This window comes from Taudactylus pleione, unplaced genomic scaffold (assembly GCF_031769625.1).
Source record: "Taudactylus pleione unplaced genomic scaffold, aTauple2 ptg000352l, whole genome shotgun sequence".
Taxonomy (NCBI): domain Eukaryota; kingdom Metazoa; phylum Chordata; class Amphibia; order Anura; family Myobatrachidae; genus Taudactylus; species Taudactylus pleione.
This window is the reverse complement of record NW_028284753.1, coordinates 16994095-17020661: the sequence shown is the minus strand read 5'-3', so window position 1 is coordinate 17020661 and position 26567 is coordinate 16994095. Positions and strand designations below refer to the sequence as shown.

General features: G+C 45.7%; 1 protein-coding gene across 2 annotated transcripts in view; it reads right to left on the bottom strand.

The window, feature by feature from the left end:
• Positions 1-26567, bottom strand: part of FRMPD3 (FERM and PDZ domain containing 3) — a 746708-nt gene that overhangs the window by 460233 nt on the left and 259908 nt on the right. For both annotated transcript variants that reach the window (XM_088444300.1, XM_088444301.1), the window contains exon 5: positions 5809-5913. In XM_088444300.1, the coding sequence (XP_088300426.1) occupies positions 5809-5913 (105 nt within the window). The remainder of the gene's footprint in view (positions 1-5808; positions 5914-26567) is intronic.

Here is a 26567-nt window from a genome sequence, read left to right as displayed (position 1 = left end):
TGGGACTTGTGGATGAAGCCCTTCATTCGCTTTGCCAGGATTCCAGGGTGGTCAATCTGTTGAAATCAGACCACTACATTTTGGCCACCGTGCTCGATCCTAGGTTTAAAGCCTATGTGGTGTCTCTCTTTCCGGCCGACACAAGCCTGCAGAGGTGCAAAGACCTGCTGGTGAACACACTGTCAGCTGAAGCGGAACGTGACACGTCAACGGCTCCTTCTTCATTTTCTCCCGCAACTGGGGCTGCCAGGAAAAAACTTAGGTATCCTAAGCAACCCGCTGGTGGTGATGCAGGGCAGGCAGGACCAAGTTTGGACATCTGGTCCGGACTGAAGGACCTGGCAACAATTTCTGACATGTCTACTGTCACTGCATATGATACTGTCACCATTGACAGAATGGTGGAGGATTACATCGGTGACAGCATCCAAGTAGGCATGTCAGACAGTCCATACCTGTACTGGCAGGAAAAAGAGGCAATTTGGAGGCCCCTGTACAAACTGGCTCTATTTTACCTGAGTTGCCCCCCCTCCAGTGTGTACTCCGAAAGAGTGTTTAGTGCAGCCGGGAACCTTGTCAGCGAAAGGCGTAGGAGGTTGCTTCCACAGAATGTGGAGAAGATGATGTTCATCAAAATGAATTATCAGCTCTTCCAGGGAGACCAGCCTCCAGAAGGTACAGAGGGACCTGTGGTGGTGGATTCAAGTGGGGACGAGTTAATACTTTGTGAGGATGAGGATGTACACACTGAAGAGGGTGAGGAATCGGTGGATGAGGAGGATGAGGATGACATCTTGCCTCCGTAGAGCCAGTTTGTGCAGGGACACATTAATTGCCAGCTTGTTTTGTGGGGGCCCAAACGAACCAATCATTTCAGCCACAGTTGTGTGGCAGACCCTGGCGCTGAAATGATTGATTTGTTAAAGTGTGCATGTCCTGTTTATACAACATAAGGGTGGGTGGGAGGGCCCAAGGACAATTCCATCTTGCACCTCTTTTTTTCTTTGCATTATGTACAGTTTGGGGCCTAGTTTTTCTAACTGCCATCCTGCCTGCCACTGCAGTGTCACTCCTAGATGGGTCACGTGTTTGTGCCGCCCACTCGTGTCGCTTAGCATAGTCATCCAGCTACCTCGGTGCAACCTTTTGGACATAAAAACACTATTGTGAGGTGTGAGGTGTTCAGAATAGACTGGAAATGAGTGGAAATTAAGGTTATTGAGGTTAATAATAGCATAGGAGCAGAAAAACCTACAAATTCTGTGATTTTAGCTGTTTTTATGCTTTTTTTCAAAAAAATACAGATCCAAAACACAAAACCCAGAACCCAAAACACGGAAGGGTGGTTTTGGCAAAACCAATCCAGATCCAAAACACGAAGAAAGATCCAGATCCAAAACCAAAACACAAAACACGAAAAGTGGCCGGTGCACACCCCTAGTTATTGCTCAAAGAAATGCCAATGTGAAAGCGGGAATTACAGACCCAGTGTTTGGTTGCAATGATATAAATCAGAGTTATGTTATTGATGAAGATGTAGTAGATCATGTAACTCAAGTCCAAATTTTCAAAGATAATTTTGCTAAACAACATCATGAGGACAGCTGGATATGGTGGTTCAACCCTGCAAATTGTTTTTCAGGAATAGGGAGTTGGTTTACTGCACATGCTCATATATGGGATCATGATCATAATATGCATGTATCTTTGGATCAAGGCATAGGCGTCTTTATAACGTGTGCAAGGTGTGGAGTGCACACGGGCCCCTGGGTTTAGGAGGGCACACACCGCACACCTTGCACCCATAGTTAATAATAAATGTATCTCTCTGCAGATTATCCGGAGGAAAACCTACCAAAAGGTTTTAAAGCCACAAGTGCAGTCTACAATCATCAGCAGGCGATTGCAGGTCAGATTAAATTCAAGAATTGGTGAGCATATGTTATATTGAGCGTATGTATTTGTACTCACACAGTGAGTGCCGGAGGTGCGGAGTGCCGGCTTCCTCACAGTGACAGGACACTCGGTGCGTCGCACACCCCCTGCACCCCCCTTGTGATGCCACTGGCTCTTTCTCATACAGTAGAAACAAGGCGGACCAAAAGAACCCTTAACTCATCCAATGGTGCGCTGAAGCAATGTGGCAGCAACTACTGTCAGACCCTATATTTTGGGTGGGTGCATGATCACATTTGTTCGTTCACATGGCCACACTTCCTCAGGCCCTATTCCCCCCCTCAATTGCCCAATTATGGTGTTTCCCCTATAATTTTTATCTCGATCAGCTACTGGTGCATGGTACACAGACAAACTTTTGTGGTATCGCAACAGCATATGGGATACACATGCTGCTCCTCTGGTTTGTAAATGATTGTGTCTTAATCATCTGTGAGAGGTTTATGTGTGTAGTAAGCACATTTGTATTCATGAATATAAAATATTCACTACAGAGGTAAATCCTTTTCAGATGCAATCTAAAATAAAATACCGTATATACTCGAGTATAAGTCGACCCGAATATAAGCCGAGGTACCTACTTTTACCACAAAAAACTGGGAAAACTTATTGACTCGAGTATAAGCCTAGGGTGGGAAATGGCAGCAGCTGGTAGTGCCCCCAGTAGTAATTCCCCCTGGTTGTGCCCCAAGTAGTAATCCCTCCTGGTAGTGCCCCCAGTGGTAATCCCCCCTTTCAGTGCCTCCAGTAGTAATCCCCCCCTGGTAGTGCCCCCAGTGGTAATCCCCCCTTTTAGTGCCCCCAGTAGTAATCCCATCCTGGTAGTACCCCCAGTGGTAATCCCCACTTTTAGTGCCCCCTGTAGTAATCCCCCCCCTGGTAGTGCCCCCTGTAGTAATCCCCCCCTGGTAGTTCCCCCAGTGGTAATCCCCCCTTTTAGTGCCTCCTGTAGTAATCGCCCCCTGGTAGTGCCCCCTGTAGTAATCGCCCCAGTAGTCCCCCCCCCCCCTGTAGAGAGAGACGTAATAAGAATAAAATAAAAAATCACTTACCTGAAACTTCCGCTCCTGGTCCCGCCGCTAACAGCTCCTCCGGCCGCTTTGCATGGGAGAGACGTCATTACTCATAACGTCTCTCCAATTACCCACTGCGGGAGCCGGAAGATGGCTCCCGCAGTGGGAGCAGCAGCAGCCAATGAGAGTCTGACAGACTCTCAGCGGCTGCTGATTACAGCAAACACACAGCTGCCTGTGTGTTTGTGCTGTGTAGCGCTGACCGAACTCCGTCCGGTCAGCGCTACACTTCACTCAAGTATAAGCCGAAATGTGCAGAAAAACTCTGCTTATTTCTAGTTTCTGTTTTAAGGTACAGACGTGTTCTTATACATTGACTTTTTATGTCATATGGTGTGAGATGCCTGGTGCACCAAGATGTGTAGTGTACCATATTTTTCTTTACATTTTGCATCTTAGGCCCGTATTCAATTAGCCACGAAAAGCAGAGATCCGCAAAAAAGTATCGCCGATTGCGTCTTCTCGCCTGTTGCAAACTTATCTCTGCATTCAATTTCAAATACTTTTCGCATACGCAGGAAGTCAATGCAATGTAAGAGAAAATAAGTGGTCCTGTCAAATTTGGGGTACTTGAAAATGGGTGCAAGCATATTTTAAAGTCGCTAAAGTGAAGTTTTAAAAAACGCACCTATTGCAAGCACCTGCAATCCTAAAAACACCTTATCCATACTTGTAGACCCCCAAGAAGTCTATTTTGCTACTTTTTATGCTTGTACCCCCACTTTGTACTTTTTCGCCCCCAAATTCAAAGTACTTTCTTGTTTTGTTCCTCACTTTTTAAAAGTTTTATTTTGACACAGTTATCCTTTGGGGAGCAGTGCCAAGGGTTCTAAGTGGTTTTCCCACCTTTGCACCCCAATATAAAAAAATGTACTTCTTTTCTCCTGCTATTCAAAGATGAATCTTTTTCGCCTATTACATTGCATTGACTTTCCGCATACGAGAAAAGTATTTGGAATTTAATACAGAGATATGTTTGAGACAAGCGAAAAGTCACAATCGGCAGTACTTTTTCATGGATCTCGGCTTTTCGCGGCTATTTGAATATGGGCCACAGTTAATAACACACAAAGAAAAAGCAGGGTATCTTGTCTGGTGCACCAGACAAGATACCCTGCTTTTTCTTTGTGTGTTATTAATCTGATTTGGGTTGTCAGGTAGCACCTTCGTATATGACTTCTAGAAATATGATTATGAAGTTATTTGGGGATATTGGAGAATAACAATAATTCATCTCTGTAAAATTTAATACAAGAGATATTTTCTGGTGCGAGGTCATACTTTATATGGGCCACAGTTAGTTGCATCCCAGGAACAGTGAAAATCCGCTCAAAATGTACTACAGATGCTAGGTTGTGACTTTAATTGGACAAAAATTGGTATAACACACATACAAAGTTGCAGATGAAGCACAAGGGAATTCAGAGTGAGGAAAAGCCTGATCGCATCTGATCCCTTTGTACACAGATTCAGACTCTGCTGCAGACAGATGTACAAATGTTGCAAGCCCCAGTGGTCAGTGTACATTAGCAATACAGTTTTGTCGCTTCCAAATGTTTTATTTACACAAAAAAGATTCACATTGTAAGCGAAAAAGACACTTCACACGGTCGAGTCTCAAGGGACCTGATGTGCCGAAGGGGTAATTTGGAGTGACTGGAGCCACAGTATAACAGGACACATCTGTATGGGATCATTTATTGGTCATTAAAAGTTTTACATTTACTTTTATGTATAATCTACAGCTTAATTTACAGTTATGAGAAAACCATCTGGTGCAAAGTTGCACTTGGACAAACCATCTTGCAATGCAAGAAGTGCAAATGCAATTTGTTTGCATGCAGGTAAACACTGCACATACTGTAACACTGCAATTAAAGCCCCATACACATTGGATGATGTCAGCGACGGACCTGGCGGGGGGGAAAGCTGCGCCATGCTGCATTCGGCAGCATGGCATAGGTACTGATATCCCTAGATTGAGCTGCATGTACAGTACAGATGACCCGCGGGAGCAGCGTACATCATTTAGTGCATTAACACTGGTCGATCTGAAGGATATATTGATCAACGATGTCGTTCTCGTTCATATCGTTCAAAAGTATTGTCCAGTGGGCCTGATTCAGCAAGGATTGCAGTTGCTTATAAGCAGGGGCTACGTAGACCTATCACATATTGATTAACAGGAAATGCCATTTGTGGGTGGTCGGCCGAAGCAGACATGCCAGTGCATTTCAACGCAGTTGCATGGGTGTGCATAAATTATCCTCTGCGATACCATACACTGCATGAGGCCTCATAGCGTGTGCTGAAGTAAGCAATTCCTGAGTGAGGTCTGACCTGGCTTAACTGTGCATATGGGTCTGATGTTACCGATTATTTTGCTATGTTGCCCTAGTATAGGGATGTGAGTAAAGGGAAGTGGGCGTCCTTATGTTAGGCTACAATCGCAATGCGATTGCAAACATTTGCATATCACCGCTGATATTAGCAACTGCGTTGCGTGCGTATAAGCAGAAAAGCGATCCTTGCTGAATTAGGCCCAGTGTGTATTGGGCTTAAGAGTTGAGCACATACTTAAAAACTGAAAATCTACCTGCCCATATGAAATACCCCACCCCTTCAGTGCAACATGATATTGCCAAAGTATATATGTTTATCACTAAATGTGGTGTATAGTATTTTATTATTATTTGTTTTCAATGTCAGTGGGCATGTTGATTGATTTAATGATGAACGTCAAGGAGCAGAATATACACATGTGGTTCTCAGTACTTACGGCTTCTGTATCCCCTACAGTCACCAGTTCAGAAAATCTCACTCTTCCTGGATTGGACCGAAGCTTTTCCTTCTTTGCTGCGCTGATGAATGCAGATTTTGGAGACTAAAATGAAAAAAATATAAAATTTCACAAATATACTATATATATATATATATATATATATATATATATATATATATATACATACGTATATCCAACAATATAGTTGACAACAAGCGCCTACTAGTGCATATTAGGGATGTGCGCCGGACCATTTTTGCCGGATTTGGATTTGGATTTGGTTCTAATTCGTCGTCCGGCTTTGGATTTGGATTTGGATTTGCCAAACTGCGGTGACTGGCTTTGGATTTGGATTTTTTTACAAAAATTGACAAAAAAAGCTAAAATCACATAAATTGGTCTTTTTTTTCTTCCTAGAGTATTATTAACCTCAATAACATTAATTTCCAGTCAATTTAGACCATATCACAGCTTATAATATTGTTTTCAACATTATTGGCCAAAGGTTGCAGTGAGCTGACTGGTTACTAAGCGACAAAGCAGCGGCACAACGACACAGACACCACAGTATAAAGCACATCTATGACACATTGCCACACAGCAGTGGCAGAAATGAAAAGTAGTGCACCCACCCAGTGGGGTACGGCCAGCAGAGTCACAGTACTTGTTTACAAAGTGGGCTACGGCCCTAGGAGTCACAGTGCACAATCTTATTAGCATTACACCGCACATAGGGCCTGATTCACATTACACCATAAAGTAGTGTCTCTTATTTATGTTACGACACACAGTAGTGCCCCTTTTACACAATGCCCACAGTAGTGACCCTTTTACACAATGCCCACAGTAGCGGTGTCCCTTACACAATGTCCCCCAGCAGTGGTGCCCCCTATGCAGTCCCCTTAGTAGTACGGTCCACTATGCAGTGCCCCCAGTTGAATGCTCCCCAGTAGTATGCCCCCCATTAGCAGGCCCCCCAGTAGTATGTCCCCCATTAGCAGGCCCCCCCAGTAGTATGCCCCCCATTAGCATGCCACCCAGTAGTATGCCCCCCCAGTAGTATGGCTCCCCCAGTAGTAGGCTGCCCCAGTAGCAGGCCCCCCCAGTAGTAGGCTGCTCCAGTAGTAGCCCCCCCTGTAGTATGGGCCCCCCCTGTAGTATGGCCCCCCCTGTAGTAGGCCCCCCCAGTAGTATGGCCCCCCCCAGTAGCAGGCCCCTCAGTAGTATGGCCCCCCCAGTAGCAGACCCCCCCCAGTAGTATAGCCCCCCCAGTAGCAGGCCCCTCTGTAGTATGGCCCCCCCAGTAGTATAGCCCTGCCCAGTAGCAGACCCCCCCCAGTAGTGCAGACTCCCCCAGTAGTATAGCCCCCCCCCAGTAGCAGGCCCCTCTGTAGTATGGCCCCCCAATAGTGCAGATCCCCCCCAGTAGTATGGCCCCCCCAGTAGCAGACCCCCCCCCCAGTAGTATAGCCCCCCCCAGTAGCAGGCCCCTCTGTAGTATGGCCCCCCCAGTAGTATTGCCTCCCCCAGTAGCAGACCCCCCCCCAGTAGTGCAGACCCCCCCCCAGTAGTATAGCCCCCCCAGTAGCAGGCCCCTCTGTAGTATGGCCCCCCCAGTAGTATAGCCCCCCCCCAGTAGCAGACCCCCCCAGTAGTGCAGATCCCCCCCCCAGTAGCGCCCCCGGACCTTTGACAAGTAAAAAAATAAAAAAAATAAAACTTACCTGTATCCCCGCTCCCGCGCCGTCCGCTCTGTCACACGCTGAGGAGGGAGCCGGAAGACGGAGCTCATGTGTGAGCTCCAGCCGGCTCCCTCCGTGCAGCAGCCAATGAGAGTCTGTGTGACTCTCATTGGCTGCTGTAACAAACACACAGCTGCCGCTGGCGGCTGTGTGTCTGTGTCTGTGTAGGGCAGAGCGCTATCACTGCGCTCTGCCCTACACGCGAGGAGACCTGATGTCGGATTCTCTAGTGAGAATCCGACATCAGGCGGCCGCCGTTCGGCCCCGAACGGGGATCCGAGTCAGGCGGTGAACACCCGAACAGGGTTCGGGTGGACTCGGATCCCCAATGTTCGGAGCGGTTCGGATTCCACAGAATCCGAACCGCTCATCTCTAGTGCATATACAGTGGACCAATGTAATTTGTGCAAAATTGTGCAACCTGTGCAAAGACTATGCTTGTCCCTATTCAGGACAGTGATAAAAAAGTGACTTAGTGCAATAAAATCAAGTGTATAAATGTATTAATATATGCACAGATATAGTTTAAAACTTCATAACTAATGTGTATTTTTTTAAAAATGTAATTAAATAAGGCATTTCATAAACAATACACAATAATATAGTACATGGATACTTACAATGATAGATAGAAAACTGGTACTAAAAGACAATAAATAGCGATTTTTAGTTAAAAAATATAAATATATTTTTTATATAAAATCGGATGTTTAGCTTATCTGTACATATACACATTTTATTATTATATGGAATTCCCCTTGATGAAGTCCAGATAAGAGGACAAAAAACGTTGGGCCCGTGACCTTGTGCCTTATGAACTCTTCCTAAAAACCATTTGAAAAGATAAGCTAAACATCCGATTTTATATAAAAAAATATATTTATATTTTTTAACTAAAAATCGCTATTTATTGTCTTTTAGTACCAGTTTTCTATCATTTTAAGTATCCATGTACTATATTATTGTGTATTGTTTATGAAATGCTTTATTTAATAAAAAAAATTAAAATACACATTAGTTATGAAGTTTTAAACTATATCTACGCATATATTCATAAATTTATACACTTGATTTTATTGCACTAATTCACTTTTTTATCACTGTCCTGAATAGGGACAAGCATACTCTTTGCACAGGTTGCACAATTTTGCACAAATTACATTTGATGTAATCGATGTAGGGCAGAGGTTCCAAAACTGTTTCCTCAAGGAATCCTAAAATTCCAGGTTTTAAGGATATCAATGCTTGACCACAAGTGACTTAGGGCCTGATTCCGACCCACTCGCGAGCGGCTGTCCGCTCGCAAGTGGGTCGATGTTCTGCACTGAGCATGCGCACGATGGAGGGAGCTCCGTCGTGCGCATGCGCCAGACGTGACGAGCGAAGGAAAGTCCTTCGCTCGTTGTGTCTGATCAAAGGGGGCGTGCTGTCGATGTTGATTGACAGCACGCCCCCTTTGGTGGGCGTGCCGGGGGCGTGCCTCCCTGACGGGGGCGTTCCCTCGGGAACGCCTCCCGTCAGAAGCCGGCCCACTGACATCACTAGTGATGTCAGTGGGAGTGATTTTGGCTCTTATAGAGCCAAAATCACTCCGGAGCTTGCGGTTGAAAACCTCAACCGCAGGCTCCGGCTCGCAGTTTCGATGGTCGCGATGGTCACGACCATCGCGGCCATCAAACTGCACGCTCGTATAGGCTGTGGGTGGTGACCCACAGCTATACGAGCGTCCAGGAGGACGCTCCATTTTTATGGAGGGCGGCCCTCATTCAGAGCGTGCGCTCTGCTCAGAGCATACGGCTCTGAATGAGGGCCTTAATTAGTACCTCAGTCAATTTGATTGAACCAACTGGAATATCCAACCATGGATATTTCTAAACCCTGAACTGTCGGGGTGACTTGAGGACCGCGTTTGGGAACCTCTGATGTAGGGTGAAACAGATACAGAATAGGAGATAAAAATAGTTCAAAATATGCTGTTTAATTTGAATTCTTTTTAATGAATAAACTAAATGTAACTGGACAACAGTGTAAATGAATAAAACAGTATAACCTTCAGAATAGGCTGCTTAAACGATTGAACATTAATGACTAATGTTACTTTAAAAGTGGTTCATTTTGGAAAGAAAACATGTTCAACAGTGAATTGTACTGGCAGGAAGTGGTTAATGCTTCTTCGGGTCAAAGATGGCATGGGGTCAGCTGTTTGCTGTTCTGGATTCTGAAGTTACTGCTCAGGTAAGTACTGTTCAAAATCTTTGATTAGGACTGATGTCTAAAATGCTATATAACTCAAAGGATCTAACATTTCTCTACATTTTTCAGTCAGATAGTTGCATGTCTGTCAGTGAGGCAGCAATGTGTATATCAGTGAGGCAGTAATGAGCTGCTTTCCCGAGAGATATTATCATTTACACTTGTGGAGTGATACAGCTGTGGCTTTGTGATGAAGTTCAGATAACAGTAGGAAGTAAATCAGGTGTGAGGTGTGCAGTCATAGGGAAATAATGCATGGTCATGTGATCTAGTGAGTCCAATCATGTTGGATATGTTTTTCTCAATATACAGTACTACACCATTTTATAGGGATATGGCTAATATCCTGGTAAAGAGGATGCCGGTGCTTAGAATACCAGTGCCGGCATCCCAACATCTGTCAGAACCTGGTGCCGACATCCCGACCGCCGGCTTCCCGAAGGTCAGTAGTGGGTTTAGGGGAAGGATCAGCGTTAGGGTTAGTGGGAGGGTTAGGCACTAAAAGTTGAAGGCTTTGAGTTAGGGTGAAGGGAAGGGTGGTTAGGTTTTGGCACTTGGAGGGAGGTTAGGCTAACACACAGTGTATATAGTATATGTATACATATATATACATATTCCATAGAAAAAACGGTTTTACATGTCCCATTAAGGCTTCTTAGACAAGATCTGAAATTTCACAAAACCTACTGAATTTGTGCCACTCAAACTAAAATAAGTATTGAAATTCCAATCAGTAAGGCTGATGTCTTAATGGATGTGTTCCTTGCGCAATACAGATATGGTATGCCATCACACCCTGTGGTTAACTGCAGATTCACCTCAGCTCTTCTAGCAACCAGCACCCAAGCCTTATCTACACCCGTTTACTGCATCCAAATCCGGAAGCAGACCACTGACCACCAATCGGCAGATCCCACCTGTCCCACCCGGGACCTATATGCTGACACCACGGGACTGTGGGGTTGAACCAACACGCAGACCTCCGCATCACCTAATCACCAATCAGTGACTGTTGCAGTTGAACATCTCGGGCACCCATCTACCAGACATCCCGCGGGACCGTGGAGGCAACCAACACCCCCTGGCCAGTTATTGGCCAGGTAGTGAGGCTTTTAGGCACATAGCTGTTTCCTATGCAGTTTATACAATATGTGATTGCTCTCTATTTCATGTTACTTGGTTGGAGGAGGAACTAGTGAATACTTTCACTATTAAATCTGTTTACTAGCTCCTGTAGTATTGTTTACTGCAGTTATTGATACTGAAGCATAAGATACATCTCTATCATCTTATTTGTTATACTGTGGATGTAATAGTAGACATGGCAATCAGCATTAAAAAAAACTTTTATTTTGGCTGTGTTGCACACATATATATGCGACTGTGAGAGGTAGCTAATAAGGTGTTTTTCTTCTTACCAGCCTATACAAGGAGGCAGGATTTATGAAGCTATACTGAAGCACATGTTTTAACATAATATGGATGTTATGTCACCTGATTAACTCAGTTGGTTCCTATATTGTTTTCATGTGTTAAGTTTATTGATACATGTAGTATATATTTCCCCCTCTGTGTTTCTGTGTATCAACGCTGGTTGAAATATTAGATACAGTGACAAGCATAATATTTACTGGTCTTCTATGTAGTAATAATTACTTGTATGATATAGGCTCTGACACCAGTAATAATTTGAGTGGCATGCACTCTGGCATAATTTTACTGCTTGAGTATTGTTGTATATGGCAAACCTGTAGATAGAATCTACCTATATCACAATAGGGCATTTAATCACACTTTAGGAGGGTCTTGTTCGTGACCCATCTTTTGTTATGATATGTTTGTTTGTTGTATGTTGTACCTTATTTTAGTATGATTACAATAAATGTTAAGTCTTAATGTTGACAAATTTCACAATAAGTAAGTGCCCCCCAAAAAGAGTCTTCTTTTTTCTACTGCTTCTCTGATGCATAATTACTTGACTCTGGGGAGCACCACCAACGAATATACCGCTTATCATTTGTGATTTAAAATCAATTTTTCTATGTTGGTTCATGATATATGACTACTCGTTAATTTAATCCTATGCAGCTCTCACCCCATTCTCCTTTTACAGTTATTGGGACCCTAAGAGCCACTGCTCACCACCGTGGACCACAGTTCACCTACCAGTAGGTAAGCTTGTCCCAACAACAGTGCAGGACGCCGCCAACTGCATGAACCTCTGGTAACAACATCAGTGCTACACCCCGGTTGCCACAAGTCTGTTGACCAAAGGTCCAGCAGGGGAACATGCAGGAGTAAGGACCGCATGAAAAAGGAGCCCCCTCAAAGGGTCAACCTACCTCCCAACTGGGGGCTGTACAGAGGCAATACCCCCACCCACACAAACTGAGCCCACCAACGGAACCACCTAGGGAGTCATTGTGCATACCCAATAAACAGGATTGGATCCTACACATATTGTCAGTCTCTTCTTTCACTCACCCACCCCACACACCTTCACATCAGTTTCCCACCCCACCCCCTCCCTACTTCCCCATCCCATGCCTCCCACCCATCACCCCACCCCATCCTACAGACTACACAGGAGCGCAAGTGCAACCCATATCTTAAACCACATCATACCAGCAGGTTCTGGTACTCCTGCTGCATGTTACAGCACATACCCACTCCCTATCCCACCCCAGCTATCTCCCTGCCACCCCCTCCCCTGACACATAGGACCCCACCCCATCACCACTATTAGAAGTGCGGACCACCCAAAATTATAACTGCAGATTCAGCACTCTCACAAAATGGTGGAGCTGCTAATTCACAGAATTGTGTGCTCATTGGAATACACACATGCAGTCTATGCAACTGAGGTCTGAGCAGTTATGTGGCACACACATCCCACTCAGTGCCCACAATCTTACCATTCATTCACCACAACAGTCCCACTGGGTTCCAACATCCTTCTTACTCCATACATCTTTCTAATTCAGAATACACATTCAGCTATCTAATTTCTAAAACTATCATACTCTGTCTATGCAGGTACACTATCTTCGCCTCCATGATGCTATAACTTCCCCAATCCCTACGGTTGTGTGGTCTCCTAACTGTGCTAGTTCTTTATCCCTCATCCGCTCTAATCTGTCTTTCCCCATCTGTGCTGCCTTTCTTCCTGCATCCGTGCCACTCTGTTTCCTTCCATCTGCACCACCACCTTCCCCCTAGTCACACCAGTCTTTCTTCCCCTCATCTGTGCCACTCTTTCTTCCTCCATCTGCACCACTCTGCCTACCCCCTACAACTGTGGCAATCTGCCATCCCTCTGATCGGCACCAATCTGTTTTTCCCAATCTCTATTAATATGTGTTCTCCCATTGTGCTAGTCTATATTCCCTCATCTGTACCAATCTGTCTTTACCCATCTGCACTGCTCCGTCTTCCCACATCCATGCCACTCTGTACCCCCATCCATGTCGCTGTGTTCTCACTAACTGTGCCGCTCTGTCTCCCCTGCATCCACACAACTGTTTCCACCCATCTGCATCTCTTTATCTCCCACATCTGCACAACAGTTTTCCACTCACCTGCATCACTTTGGCTCCTTCCCATCAGTGCTGCTTAACCTTTCCCCCTCTCTATGCCTATATGTCCCCATCCACTCCACTCTTATCCCATCTGTGCAGCTCTATCTACTGCTCAGAGCACACAATTTTGTGAATTAGCAGCTCCACCATTTTGTAAGTGACAGCAATCTCACTCTATGAGAGTGCTGAATCTGCAGTTAACCACAGGGTGTGATGGCATACAATATCTGTATTGTAATAATACAGAAGGACATAAACATCTGCACACATCAAATAGTACTAAAGAAGCCCCCTATTTGTATATATATATATATTTTGGGGGGTGCTGCCAAATGACACAAGGTATACTAGATCTGTATTGTGCAAGGGACACGTCTATTAAGGTGTCAGCCTTATTGATCGGAATTTCAATGTTTTTTTAGTTTGAGTGGCACAAATTCAGTAGATTTTGTGAAATATCAGATCATGTCTAACAAACCTTATTGGGACATGTGAAGTGGTAAGGTTTTTTGTCTATGGAACTTAATTGTTTTTTTATAATTAATTAACTATCAGGGTTTTGACGAGCAAACTGGGCCACCTGCAGGGCAGAAGGACAACAAATAGGTACACTAGCATGGGTGGAGGAGCGTACAACACACAGGAGGTGTTTTGGGGGTGCAGAGGGAAAGATGGCTGCGAGTGGCTGGCTGCAGGTGTGTGGGGCAGTGAAAGCAGCGGGGGTGCGAAGCAGTGGCAGAAACAGAGCCATGCACACAACCATCAGCAGGTGACAGAAGGACTCATTGGTACTGGGCATGCAACTGTGAAAATCAAATAAATAAGACACAAATGCATGGACATATCAGTGAGATCCATCCATGCATCTGTAAAAAAATTAATGTGTAATATAAAAAAAAAAATTATGTGCCCACACAGCACAACCAGCATCAGGGTTTCGAGTCCCGGAGCTGGTTGTGCTAAATACAGGGAACAAACAATGTAGGAGTCCCCTGTATTAAGCACAACCAGCACCAGACTAATCAGAGCCAGTCCTGGTTGCCAAAATACAGGGACAAACGACATAGGGGTCCCCTTCGAAAAAATGGAATTCTCCCATAGAGAACTCCCGAGGGGGGGGCCTAATGTTTGAGGGGCTACACCTCAAAAGCTATTGGAGGTACCGAGCTGAAATTTGGCATGGCCGGGTAGAACTGTCGCTTGGTGCTGCATGCCGACCTGAAAATTGGCATGCTGCACCAAGCAACAGATCTACCCATCCTTGACAAATTTCAGCCCAGTAACTCCAAAAGCTTTTGAGGTGTAGCCCCTTAAACACCATGATCCCTTTTAAAATGTATCTATATATACACAGATGTGTCCAGCTACATTGTTGCTGCATACGTAGAAAATTGCAATGCATTGCGTGAGACATGTGCTCACAAGTGGATATGCACACTGCGTTTGCACCCATGCCTCCATAGGATTGCATGGTGCAATCGCAGCGCATGCCATAGCGTACCATTGCATATGCTGCTATGGGTAATCACATGGCGCGATGCACAGTAGCAAGGTCAGCAAAGATGTAACTGGGCCCATCTGCATTATATATATATATATATATATATATTGTGATAAGGTCAGGGTAGGGGGTCCCTCTCCGGGGGTAGACGGACACCACTTTACACACGGCAGCCAGGAAATAGCACTCCAGTCATGGGTTTTCATACAAGCTGGTCGGTGCCAGTTTTCATTGTGCAATATCAAAAGCAAAGGAACAAAACACAAAATAAACCCTAGCCCGGCTGGGCACTGACTAGACATAAAGTTCCCTCACTAACAGAACACTAAATAAATCTCCATCCACAGTACCTTCTGGTTTGTAGCCAGCAGTGTCTCAGAGCAAACTAACCTGCAGCCTGCTTTCCCAGGTATGAGACACTCAGCCCTAACTAGACCCAGCATAAATCAGCTACTCCCAGGTGCAAGCCCTAATGAGTCTGCTACCAGGCTGAAAGGCCCAACACCTGGAGTGGCCTGTAGATGGAGCCCTCCCTCTCTTCACATACACACGCCCAGGACCCATTCTGGCTTTTCACAGAAGCCATTATTAGTCTGCTTTTCTAACAGACTTCTCCTGAGGTTTTTAAAAGACATAAGACAGGAATTATGTGACAAATATAGATGCCATTCCACACTTCTCCAGTGCTTCTCCAGTGAATCTATCACAAGACCTCTCTTGTTTCGACCTGTGGGGCAGAACAACTGCAGCCCCCAGACAATGGACATGTGATAAAGCATCTGCATTGGCCAGCTGGCTTCCTGGCCTGTGTTCTACTGTAAATTTAAAGGTTTGTAATCCCAAGAACCATCTCGTTATTCTCGCATTGATGTCTTTGTTTTCTGACATCCACTTCAGAGGGGCATGGTCAGTGATCAATCTGAACTTCCTTCCCACCAAGTAGTATCTGAGAGTTTCTAACGCCCATTTTATGGCCAATGCTTCTTTCTCGACCGTAGCATAGTTTCTCATATGTACTTTTAATTTCTGGCTTAAGAAAAAAATCGAGTGTTCTTCACAATCTTTGCTTTGGGACAGGATCGCTCCTATGCCTACATCAGACGCATCAGTTTGTACAACAAACTCTCTGTCAAAATCAGGGGTCATCAGAACTGGTTGGGTACATAATGCTATTTTTAACTCCTGGAAATCCTTCTCTGCTGCAGGACTCCATTCCATCATGACTTTCTGTTTGACTTTGGTAAGGTCAGTCAGTGGGACTGCAATGGTGACAAAACTGGGTATAAACCTTCTAGTGATCCCTAAAAAGGCTCTCACTTGCTTCTTATTCAGGGGTCAAAGCCAGTTTTGTATTGCCTCAATCTTATTGAGCTGTGGCTTTATCAAACCTCTGCCAATGGTGTACCCAAGATACTTTACTTCTCCCATCCCTAGACAACACTTTTTTGGGCTGGCTGTCAAACCTGCCTTATAGATGGAGTCCAACACTGCTTGTACTCTGGGCACTTTTTAAATGTGGCCTTGGAGCATGATACTGACATTCAGGGCAGGATGCACAATAGTCAGATACCTCTTTATGGACCTCGAGCCAGAAAAGCCTCTGCATAATTCGCTCAGTGGTTTTCTCTACCCCTAGGTGGCCTTACATATTATGACCATGGGCCAGATCCAACAATGTTCTTCTGTAAGCTTTGGGAACTATTAATTGTTCCACAATATCTTCCTCCTTCTTAGTCACCTGATACAACAAATCCTGGCATACTGCCATGTGACTATCGAGGTCTATGGGATTACCATTGATCACCTTGACATTCTCCCTGGCTTTACCAGAGTAGGGTCATTTAACTGCTCCACGGCAAAGACCTCTCTTCTGACCTCTAAATCAGGCAGGTGATCAACTGGCTCAAAAACACTTCCCACCTCAGTGGGAGGCACATCACTTAGCAAACCACCTTCACGCTCCGCATTTTCTAGTTCGCCTATCATACTAGAAATAGGGAACATCTCTGACTCTGAAGACACTTCCTCTGCTACTACACCAGTAACCTTCTCAAACAGGCCAGGGTGATTTGGCTTTCCCACAACTTCCAGAAGTGAGCAAAGTCTCTCCCATCACACATTAAGCCATGTACCAAACCCACAGAGATTATCGCAGAACCACATGGTGTTTCGATGTTCACTTCTGCAGTAATATAATACCGAGTATCCCAATGTATGCAGGTCACACCAACAGTTTTCCCCTTACACTTCAAGGGTTCTACCAGCTCAGCTTTCATAAGTGTCACCAGGCTACCAGAATCTAACAGTGCCTCTACTCAGTTGCCCTCTACAGCGAGTACACACATGTGCTTAATCTCAGCCTGCCGGTCAACAGTACAGGCTGGCTGTGCAAAGAAAGACCCCCTGCGGTGGACATGAGCAGTATCACATTCCATAAGTTCAGAGGTAAGTGAACAATTAGCTGCAATATGGCCGAAGCCACCACTTTGGAAACACTGAATCATATTATTATCTAGTCTTTTGCAATGTAGGAACCTTCCTGGCCTGGCTGGCTTGTCTCCAGGTTCCACACCCTCAGTCTTGGGTACATTCCAATGGCCAGCACCCTTTTCCCCTGAAACAGTCTTACCAGTGTCGATGGGAGTTTGCCGGTGCATTATCGGGGCTCGGTGGGGCAGACACAACAGCTCCTCAGCTTCCACGTACCTCTCCACCAGTTTGACTAACTGGTCTGCGGATTTAGGGTATGTATGGCTCACCCACTTGCGCAGAGATGTAGGTAGCGATCATAGATACCGATCATCATGACTCTTTCCATGATCTGTGGTCCTGTCAACATCTCGGGCTTAGCCATTTTGTGGATAGATGGATGAGGTCATGCATTTGTGAGCGTGGAGGCTTTTCCATTTGGAACTCCCAGCAGTGGACTCATTGGGCCTGAACAAATGAGGTGACTCCCAAGTGAGTTAGGATCTTCCATTTTAGCTTTGCATAGTTCTTGGCATCGGGCAGGCACAAATCATAGTAGGCCTTTTGTGGTTCTACAGACAGGAAGGGTGCCACCAGAATTGCCCACTGTTCCTTGGGCCAACTGTCCCTTTCTACAATTCTCTCAAAGGCCATAAGATACGCCTCCACATCATCACTCGGGGTCATCTTCTGCAAAAAAAATGACTGGTGCATATGGAGCAAGTGTGGGTTGGAGGGTCAGTGGAAGCATCTCCAGTCCAGGCTACTAGGTGTTGTACAACCTCTTTTATGGCCTGGCTGTTCTCCGCTAAGGCCTGGTGGGTTTCCTCGATGGTAATTTGTTGTTGCCTCTGTGCTACCTCCAAGGCTAATAGCTGCACCTGGGTGGATTCCTGCAGAGCTCTGGTAGCTTCTTGCTGTGCGGTCGTAGCCTGAAGCAAGGCCTTTACAACCTCCTCCATGTTGCCCTTAGGAGTAGGCCTACAAGCAGATCCTGGCCTCTTGGAGCATCTGCTAACACCACCTTCATGGATTCCACAAATCGTGCCTGTCCCTTTAAATTTGAGAGGACAAATTTTTCCTTGCTGCAACTTCAGTGTGTGCTTGCCTGCATTCTCCACCAGTTGTGATAAGGTTGGGGTAGGGGGTCCCACTCCTGGGGTAGATGGACACCACTTTGCACACAGCAGCCAGGAAATAGAACTCCAGTCATGGGTTTTCATACAAGCGGGTCGGCGCCAGTTTTTATTGTGCAATATCAAAATCAAAGAAACAAAACAAAAATAAACCCTAGCCCGGCTGGGCACTAACTAGACATAAAGTCCCCTCACTAACAGAACACTAAATAAATCTCATCCACAGTACCTTCTGGTTTGTAGCCAGCAGTGTCTCAGAGCAAGCTAACCTGCGGCCTGCTCTCCCAGGTATGAGACACTTAGCCCTAACTAGACCCATCATAAATCAGCCATTCCCAGGTGCAAGCCCTAAAGAGCCTGCTACCAGGCTGAAAGCCTCAACACCCAGAGTGGCCTGTGCATGGAGCCCTCCCTCTCCTCACATCCACACCCCCAGGACCCATTCTGGCATTTTACAGAAGCCTGTATCAATTATTGATGGAGGTCGGCGCTACACTTGGTGTAGTATGCAAGACTAACACAGTGGGTAAAGATAGAAATAGGTATTTTATTGGTAAAATTGGGGGTCACAGTGCCCCTATAATGAGTATTTAGTGCAAAGTTTGTAAATCACAGTGTCAATAACTTAGATTCAGGACGGGGTATAGTATGAGATTGTAGGGGGGTGTATATCAGCTGGAGTACAGAATCAGTCAATGATACTACCTAGGTAGTGCAACGTAGTGAAATGCAGCTGAAGTAGCATCCACCACAGCTCTTCTATTTCTGTGAGTCAGTGTGGAGTCTTAATACGCAGGGTGTCCAAGTCTGTGTCTGGCGGGGCGGCGTCCCGTATCCCCCAGGTGCACAAAACTTACCCTCGGCGTCCTTGTTTATTCACCTCCAGGTGAACGGCGTCCTCTTCTCCCGTCTGGGATCCTCCGGTCCTTAGTTCCGCTATGTTGGGCAGCGTGTGTCTGGATACACGCACCGCTGGTGAATAGTGTCCCCACTGGCGGTCCGCGAGACTTCTGGGTGTATGCACTCTCGCGAGATTGTGCAAGCCCCTGGGCTTAGCAGATGCTGCACGGCGGCTCAACTTGTTGCCGCGAGGAGACTAGGGAGTGGGACTTGACTGTAGTGACGAGTCTGTGATCAGATTCGTGTACAACTTCCCAACGCGTATCGGCTATTGCCTTCCTCAGGGGTTAATGCTTGCACTCTTGTTTGTGGTTTATATAGTCTATTGCGGCCGCCATGTTTGTTTAGGTCTCATTAATCGTACAAAAGCGGCGGCCATCTTGTATGTGGGCATATAGATGTTTTTCCAGCATCAGTATTTGTACTTCCATATTTTATATATGTATGTTAGCTATCAATCCTCACCATGCCTAAAACCATATGTACATATATATACATATAAATGTATATGTACACATACATATTCATGGTACCAGTCTATTGGTGTGATGCTATGCACCCTATTGGCATATGACATCCATAGTCAAGATAGAAAAAAGGGGGGGGTTTGGCATAGTGTGATAATGGTTTATTGTGTGATAACGGACTTCACTTCGTTATCTACATTGAGGCCATGTGGTACCAGGGTTTTAAGTGTGTAAATCCACTTTAGCTCTTCTCTATTAAGTGTACCCTCGAAATCTCCTCCTCTCCAATTTTTCTCCACACAGACAATACCCATTTATCTCATTCCTTTGGGGTCCTGCCCATGTACTTCTTTGAAATGTAAGGATAGACAGTGTGTTTCTAGTCCTTTCTTTATATTGCAGCGATGTTCTGATATACGTGTTTTCAAGTTCCGTTTAGTCCGTCCAACATTAAATCAGGTAAATAACCCCAGTGCTGTTACAGCTAATGTGTTGTTGTACTTTGTATATCATATTTGTGGTGTTAGACTTAAAGTGATCAATTATTTTCGTTGTGCTATGTCCCTCTCTACAGTTCTTACATGCGCCACAAAAATAGAATCCTTCCATGATACTTGTATTTTCTAGAGTGATCTGTCTTGCGGGATTGATCCTAATATGGTTCCTGACTAATTTCTGTTTCAGATCCGGAGCTTTTCTAAAAATTAATTGTGGTCTGTCTGGTAAAAAATCTGAGAGGATGTCATCTTCTTTCAGAATATGCCAGTGTTTGTTTAAAATCTTCCTAAGCTGTTGGGTGTCTCTGCTAAACCTAGAGAAAAATGCAGTCTTAAATTGGTTACTGTCATTGTTGTTCTTGTTTTTATATGAAAGTAACTTAGTTCTCTCCGTGTTTACTAGTTTCTGGTATGCTTCCTATACTAATTTCGCGTCATATTGTTTGTGAAGAAATTGTTCCTTCAAGTCTTCACTTTGTGTTTTAAAATCATCTATTTTTGTACAATTGCGTCTTAATCTGGTGAACTGACTGATTGGAATGCTTCTGAGCCAGTTCCCTAGTCTCCTCGCGGCAACGAGTTGAGCCACCGTGCAGCGTCTGCTGAGCCCGGGGGTTTGCACAATCTCGCAAGAGTGCATACACCCGGAAGTCTCGCGGACCGCTGGTGGGGACACACGCTGCCCAACATAGCAGAACTAAGGACCGGAGGATCCCAGATGGGAGAAGAGGACGCCGTTCACCTGGAGGTGAATAGACAAGGATGCTGAGGGTAAGTTTTGTGCACCTGGGGGATACGGGACGCCCCCCGCCAGACACAGACTTGGACACCCTGCGTATTAAGACTCCACACTGACTCACAGAAATAGAAGAGCTGTGGTGGATGCTACAACAGCTGCATTTCACTACGTTGCACTACCTAGGTAGTATCATTGACTGATTCTGTACTCCAGCTGATATACACCCCCCTACCATCTCATTATATACCCCATCCCGAATCTAAGTTATTCACACTGTGATTTACAAACTTTGCACTAAGTACTCATTATAGGGGCACTGTGACCCCCAATTTTACCAATAAAATACCTATTTCTATCTTTACCCACTGTGTTAGTCTTGCATACTACACCAAGTGTAGCGCTGACCTCCATCAATAATTGATACAATCTTGCATGTATTTGGGGTGGGTATTCCCAAGGAGGTCCGCAGCAAGCACTGAGCATATACAGGCACATATTAATCTTAGCGCAGGTCTCATCTCCTCATTTTTACAGAAGCCGACATTACTAGTCTGCTTTTCTAACAGACCTCTCCTGGGGGTTTTAAAAGACATAAGACAGGAATCTGGGACAAATATAGAAGCCACTCCACACTTCTCCAGTGCTTCTATCACAAATATATATATATATAAGTGCCCTTATATTAAGGCTGAATGTAAAAGAATGAAATTCTTCCATAGAGAACTCCAGAGGAGGGGGGCATGTTGTTTAAGGAGCTACACCTCAAAAGCTATTGGAGGTACCAAGCTGAAATTTGGCATGGGCAGGTAGAACTGTCGCTTCGTGCCAACGGCAAAAACATAAAAAATAAGGATATGGGAGTAATCTAAAGTTCCAACTGTCAGGTTTTTTTGACACTCTCAGTTAGCACCGCTTTTCTGCTGTTCTCTATGGGGGATTTTTAAGAATGCATAGCTCAGGGTAGGGGACAATTTAGACTTGGGGTTTGTTTTGTTAGGTAGCTATTGTTCCAGGGTAGAGCATTTTGGGGTTTAGGTATTTGAGAAAGTTACAGTTTTTAAACTATTACCTCACAATTGAGCCATTATAGAGATAGGAAGCTTCAACTTGTTGCACAGCCTCAGTAAGTGCCTTCAGCAGGTGTACTCACTGTGGCTTCGCCTGGGCTTCACATGGCACCAAGATGGCTGCCTTTTGTGGGTGTTAGCAGCGGGGTGATCTGGCAATGGCAGTGAGAGGAAACGGTGGCGGAGACCCAGCAGCGGTGGAGTGGACATCAGCGGAGGCAGTGGAACGGGCAGTGGTGGCATTGGTGCAGGCTACAGCAGCGATGGTGCGGGCTGCAGGACCTGGCAGCGGGACCCAGCATCTGCGCGGGTGTCAGTGGCGGGCCTGGATCTGAGAGGATCCAGTCACTGTCAGCCATTCTGCAGTTTAGCAACAGAGCCCATTTTAAAAATGGCGCATCAGCGCCATTTTTGAAATTCAAAGATGGCCACCGCGAGCCAATCACGGCTCGCAGCGTCATCACCACACATCCTCAGCTGGCTTATATAAACCAGCATGAGGTGGCGGCATGGCAGTCTGGTGCCGGAGAGGGAGCTGTCAAGATCTCCCAAAGAAAGAATATGCTGGAAGTCCTAGTGGGCAGTGGCTATGCAAAAGAGTTTACATAGTCTGCCACCCACTAGGTGAAAAAGACACCAGAAGCCCTAGGGTGGTGGCAGCCATGCAAAAGAACTAATTGGCTGCCACTCCCTAGGCAAAGATTCCGAAGCCCTGGCGGTTTGGCACCCACCAGGCGAAGACGATGAAGTCCTGGTGTGGTGGTAAACACGCGAAATAGCTTGAAGGCTGCCAATCCCCAGGAGAAGACGACGAAGCTCTGGTGGGTTGGTGCCTGCCAGGTGATGACGCCGAAGCCCTGGTGGGTTGGCGCCCACTAAGTGAAGGCAAAGAATCCCAGGCGTGTTAGCGCCTGCCAGACGAAGACGGTGAAGTCCTATGGTGGCGGCGACCACAAAAAAGAGAATAAAGGCCACCGCCCCCAGGTGAAGGTGCAGACAAAATAAATTATTTTAGAAAAACTTTTACAGGTGTACTACAGGTACCTGTGGGCCCTAAATGCCCCACTTGCTGGTACTTGTGCTTCTCCAAGTACCAGCATGCGGGGGAGGCTTGCTGGGACCTATACTTTACCCGCAAAAGACAATGGCCCTCATTCAGAGCCGTACGCTCTGAGCAGAGCGCACGCTCTGCATGAGGGCCGGGCTCCTTTTTCATGGAGCGTCCTCCTGGACGCTCGTATAGCTGTGGGTCACCACCCACAGGCTATACGAGCGTGCATTTTGATGGCCGCGATGGTCGTGACCATCGCGACCATCGAAATTGCGAGCCGGAGCCTGCGGTTGAGGTTTTCAACCGCAAGCTCCGGAGTGATTTTGGCTCTATCAGAGCCAAAATCACTCCCACTGACATCACTAGTGATGTCAGTGGGCCGGCTTCTGGCGGGAGGCGTTCCCGGTGGAACGCCCCCTTTGATCGGACACAACGAGCGAAGGAAAGTCCTTCGCTCGTCGTGTCTGGCGCATGCGCACGACGGAGCTCCCTCCGTCGTGCGCATGCTCAGTGCAGACCATCGACCCACTTGCGAGCGTACAGCCGCTCGCGAGTGGGTCTGAATCAGGCCCAATATTCTTTCAAATGCACAACATTACAAACCCGGCACACACCACCAACTAGATATAGCACAAGTGATGAAACGCATTGGAAACAGATGCGACATCGATACTCTGGCCGTTTTTTGCTGAATACAGATAAGCACTTTCTTAAGTAAATTTTGATATACATGTGATGTTTGGAAATAAATGTTTTAAATTACTACACTATTGGGTAAATTTTCTAAGATGGGTGTTTTATTAAGAAGTGATGTTGCCTATCGCAAACAATCAGATTCTACTTGTCATTTATCTAGCACCTTCTAGATGATAATACCTGGAATCTGAATGGTTACTATGGGCAACATCACTTCTTAATAGAACTCCCATCTTAGTAAATTTACCGCTATGAGTGCATATGTTCCTTTCATATGCATGTGATATTTGGATGAACGGGCAACCCTACACCCTGATGGGCAGTGGAGACAAGGGGCACTCTCTGGTTATCTCTTCAAGCAAAGGGACCCTGGCTGGTATACCATAGCCTGCTGATAAAATAAAATTACTATGTGCCTGATTCTTGAACCTACTGTATATGGTATGCATGCTAATTATCCTTTTTTTAATTCCAACATGTAATTTATTCCACTAGAAGACTGTTGTTTTTCACCTTTTGTTATACATATATATATATATATATATATATATATATATGGCACAGGTATCTGGAACAATGCTGACTGCAATGCACAAATGCTCAATTGGGTTAAAGTCTGAGGAATTAATGGGCTACGGAAGTACTTGGGAGTCTTGGACATGCACATCCAAACAATGTTGGACATTTCTAGCTGTGTGACATGTCTCATTGTTTTTCTGGAAGATCCAATCCACCTAAGGGAATACAATCAGCATTTATGGGTGTACATGCTCTGCAAGGATGGATTCATAACCAAATCAATTGAGGGTGCCGTCCACATGGATGAGTGGGCCCAGAGAATGCCATGAAAACATTCCCCAGACCATAATGCTGCCACCACCAGCTTGTGTTCTTCCAGCATGACTCATCAGAGAAGGCATCCCTTTGCCAATCAGTGGAGGTTTTAATTTCTGATACAGGCATGGACATTGAAGCCATTTACGCCGATGCACCTTCTTTAGCATAGGTGCAGTGACCATCTGTTGGCTTCCCCCTATGCAGTAACTGTTGTTTTAGACACACGTCTGGTGGCCTCAAGCTTTGTTTTGATGGAGAGCTGCTCCACTGTATTGTGTTGGTCGGCCCTCATGCACATTTGTAGCCGATGTTCTCCTCGCACATCAATGGCACATAGTTGTTACAAGTCATGCCCCCGACTTGTCTCCTTTTAGAAGTTTACCTTCGCATGATGCTGTTGTTCCAGTTCCCTCAGTTGCTAGGCGATTGGCACGCCTCAGGAGGTCACATGCTATCCATAGCACAGCGTGATTGGGTTGTCCTCCTATTTGTACACACTGGCCTTTTGCCCCCTCGCTGACTATAGCATTCCTGTAGGTCCTCTCGGCTCAGCTGCACTGTCAGCTTCCTGTAGCACCTCTTGGAAGGGAACTCTGATTCTCCAGTGGTATCACCTTGCTGCCTCCGGCTCTCTTAGCCTCTCAAACGGCTCCCTAGCCGCACCAACAGCTTCCGTGCTGCCTCCGGTTCTTCAGCCTTTACTATGGCTCCTTAGCCGCACCACCAGCTTCCATGTTGCCTCTGGCTCTACAGCCTCTCCAATGGCTGCTTAGCCACACCAGCAACTTCTGTGCTGCCTCCGGCTCTCAAAGCCATACCATAGAACTAACTCTCAAAGTCGCAGTACACTAATTAGTACACAAACTTGTGTACCAATTCCTTTGGAGGCAGTACACTAATTAGTAGACAACCTTGTACACAAACTTGTGTACCAACTCTTATGGATGCAGTACACTAATTAGTACACAAACTTGTGTACTGGTTCTCAAAAGCCATATCAACTGTTTACTTTCTTCTATAACTGGCTCCCAGATGCACAATTGGCTCTCAAAGCAAAATCAACTGTTTACTTTCTTCTGCAACTGGCACCAAGCCGCACCATTGGCTCTCAAAGCCGCATCAATTTTGTAATTTCTTCTATAACCGGCTCCAAGCTGCACCATCAGCTCTCAAGCCATATTAACTTGTACTTTCTTCTGCAACTGGCTCCAAGTCACACCATCGGCTTTCAAAGCCACATCAACTGTGTACTTTCTTCTGTAACCGGCTCCAAGCCGCACCATCGGTTCTTAGAGTCGCATCAAATGTTACTTTCCCATGCTATAGGGTCCAAGCCGCACCATCGACTTTCAAAGTCATATCAACTGTGTACTTTCTTCTATAACCAGCTCCAAGCTGCACCATCAGCTCTTAGAGCCACATCAACTGTGACTCTCCCATGCTACTGGCTCCAAGCTGCACCATGAACTCCCAAGCCTACCTGTATCTTATCTTTTGATACTCTCACCCCTGAATCCCATAGTACCTCCGTGTGAATCGCTACTACACCGAGTTATAAGTCCAGGCAGCAGCCTAAATACCGGTGAACATGTCTTAGTTCTAAGGGAAAAACGGGTGGAAGATTCATATAATTATAGTCAGCCCAAGAAATTTTAGAGAACAGTCATGAAAGAGGGGCAGAATCTTGACAAGACACTTGCTGCACAAATCCAAGTCCTCACTCAAAAGGTCCAAGAACTCTCCCTGTGCGTTGAAAAAAGCCAGTCTTCCACTGTTTCTGTTCCTCCCAAAGAGCCTAAAATGAATTTGCCAGATCAATTTGA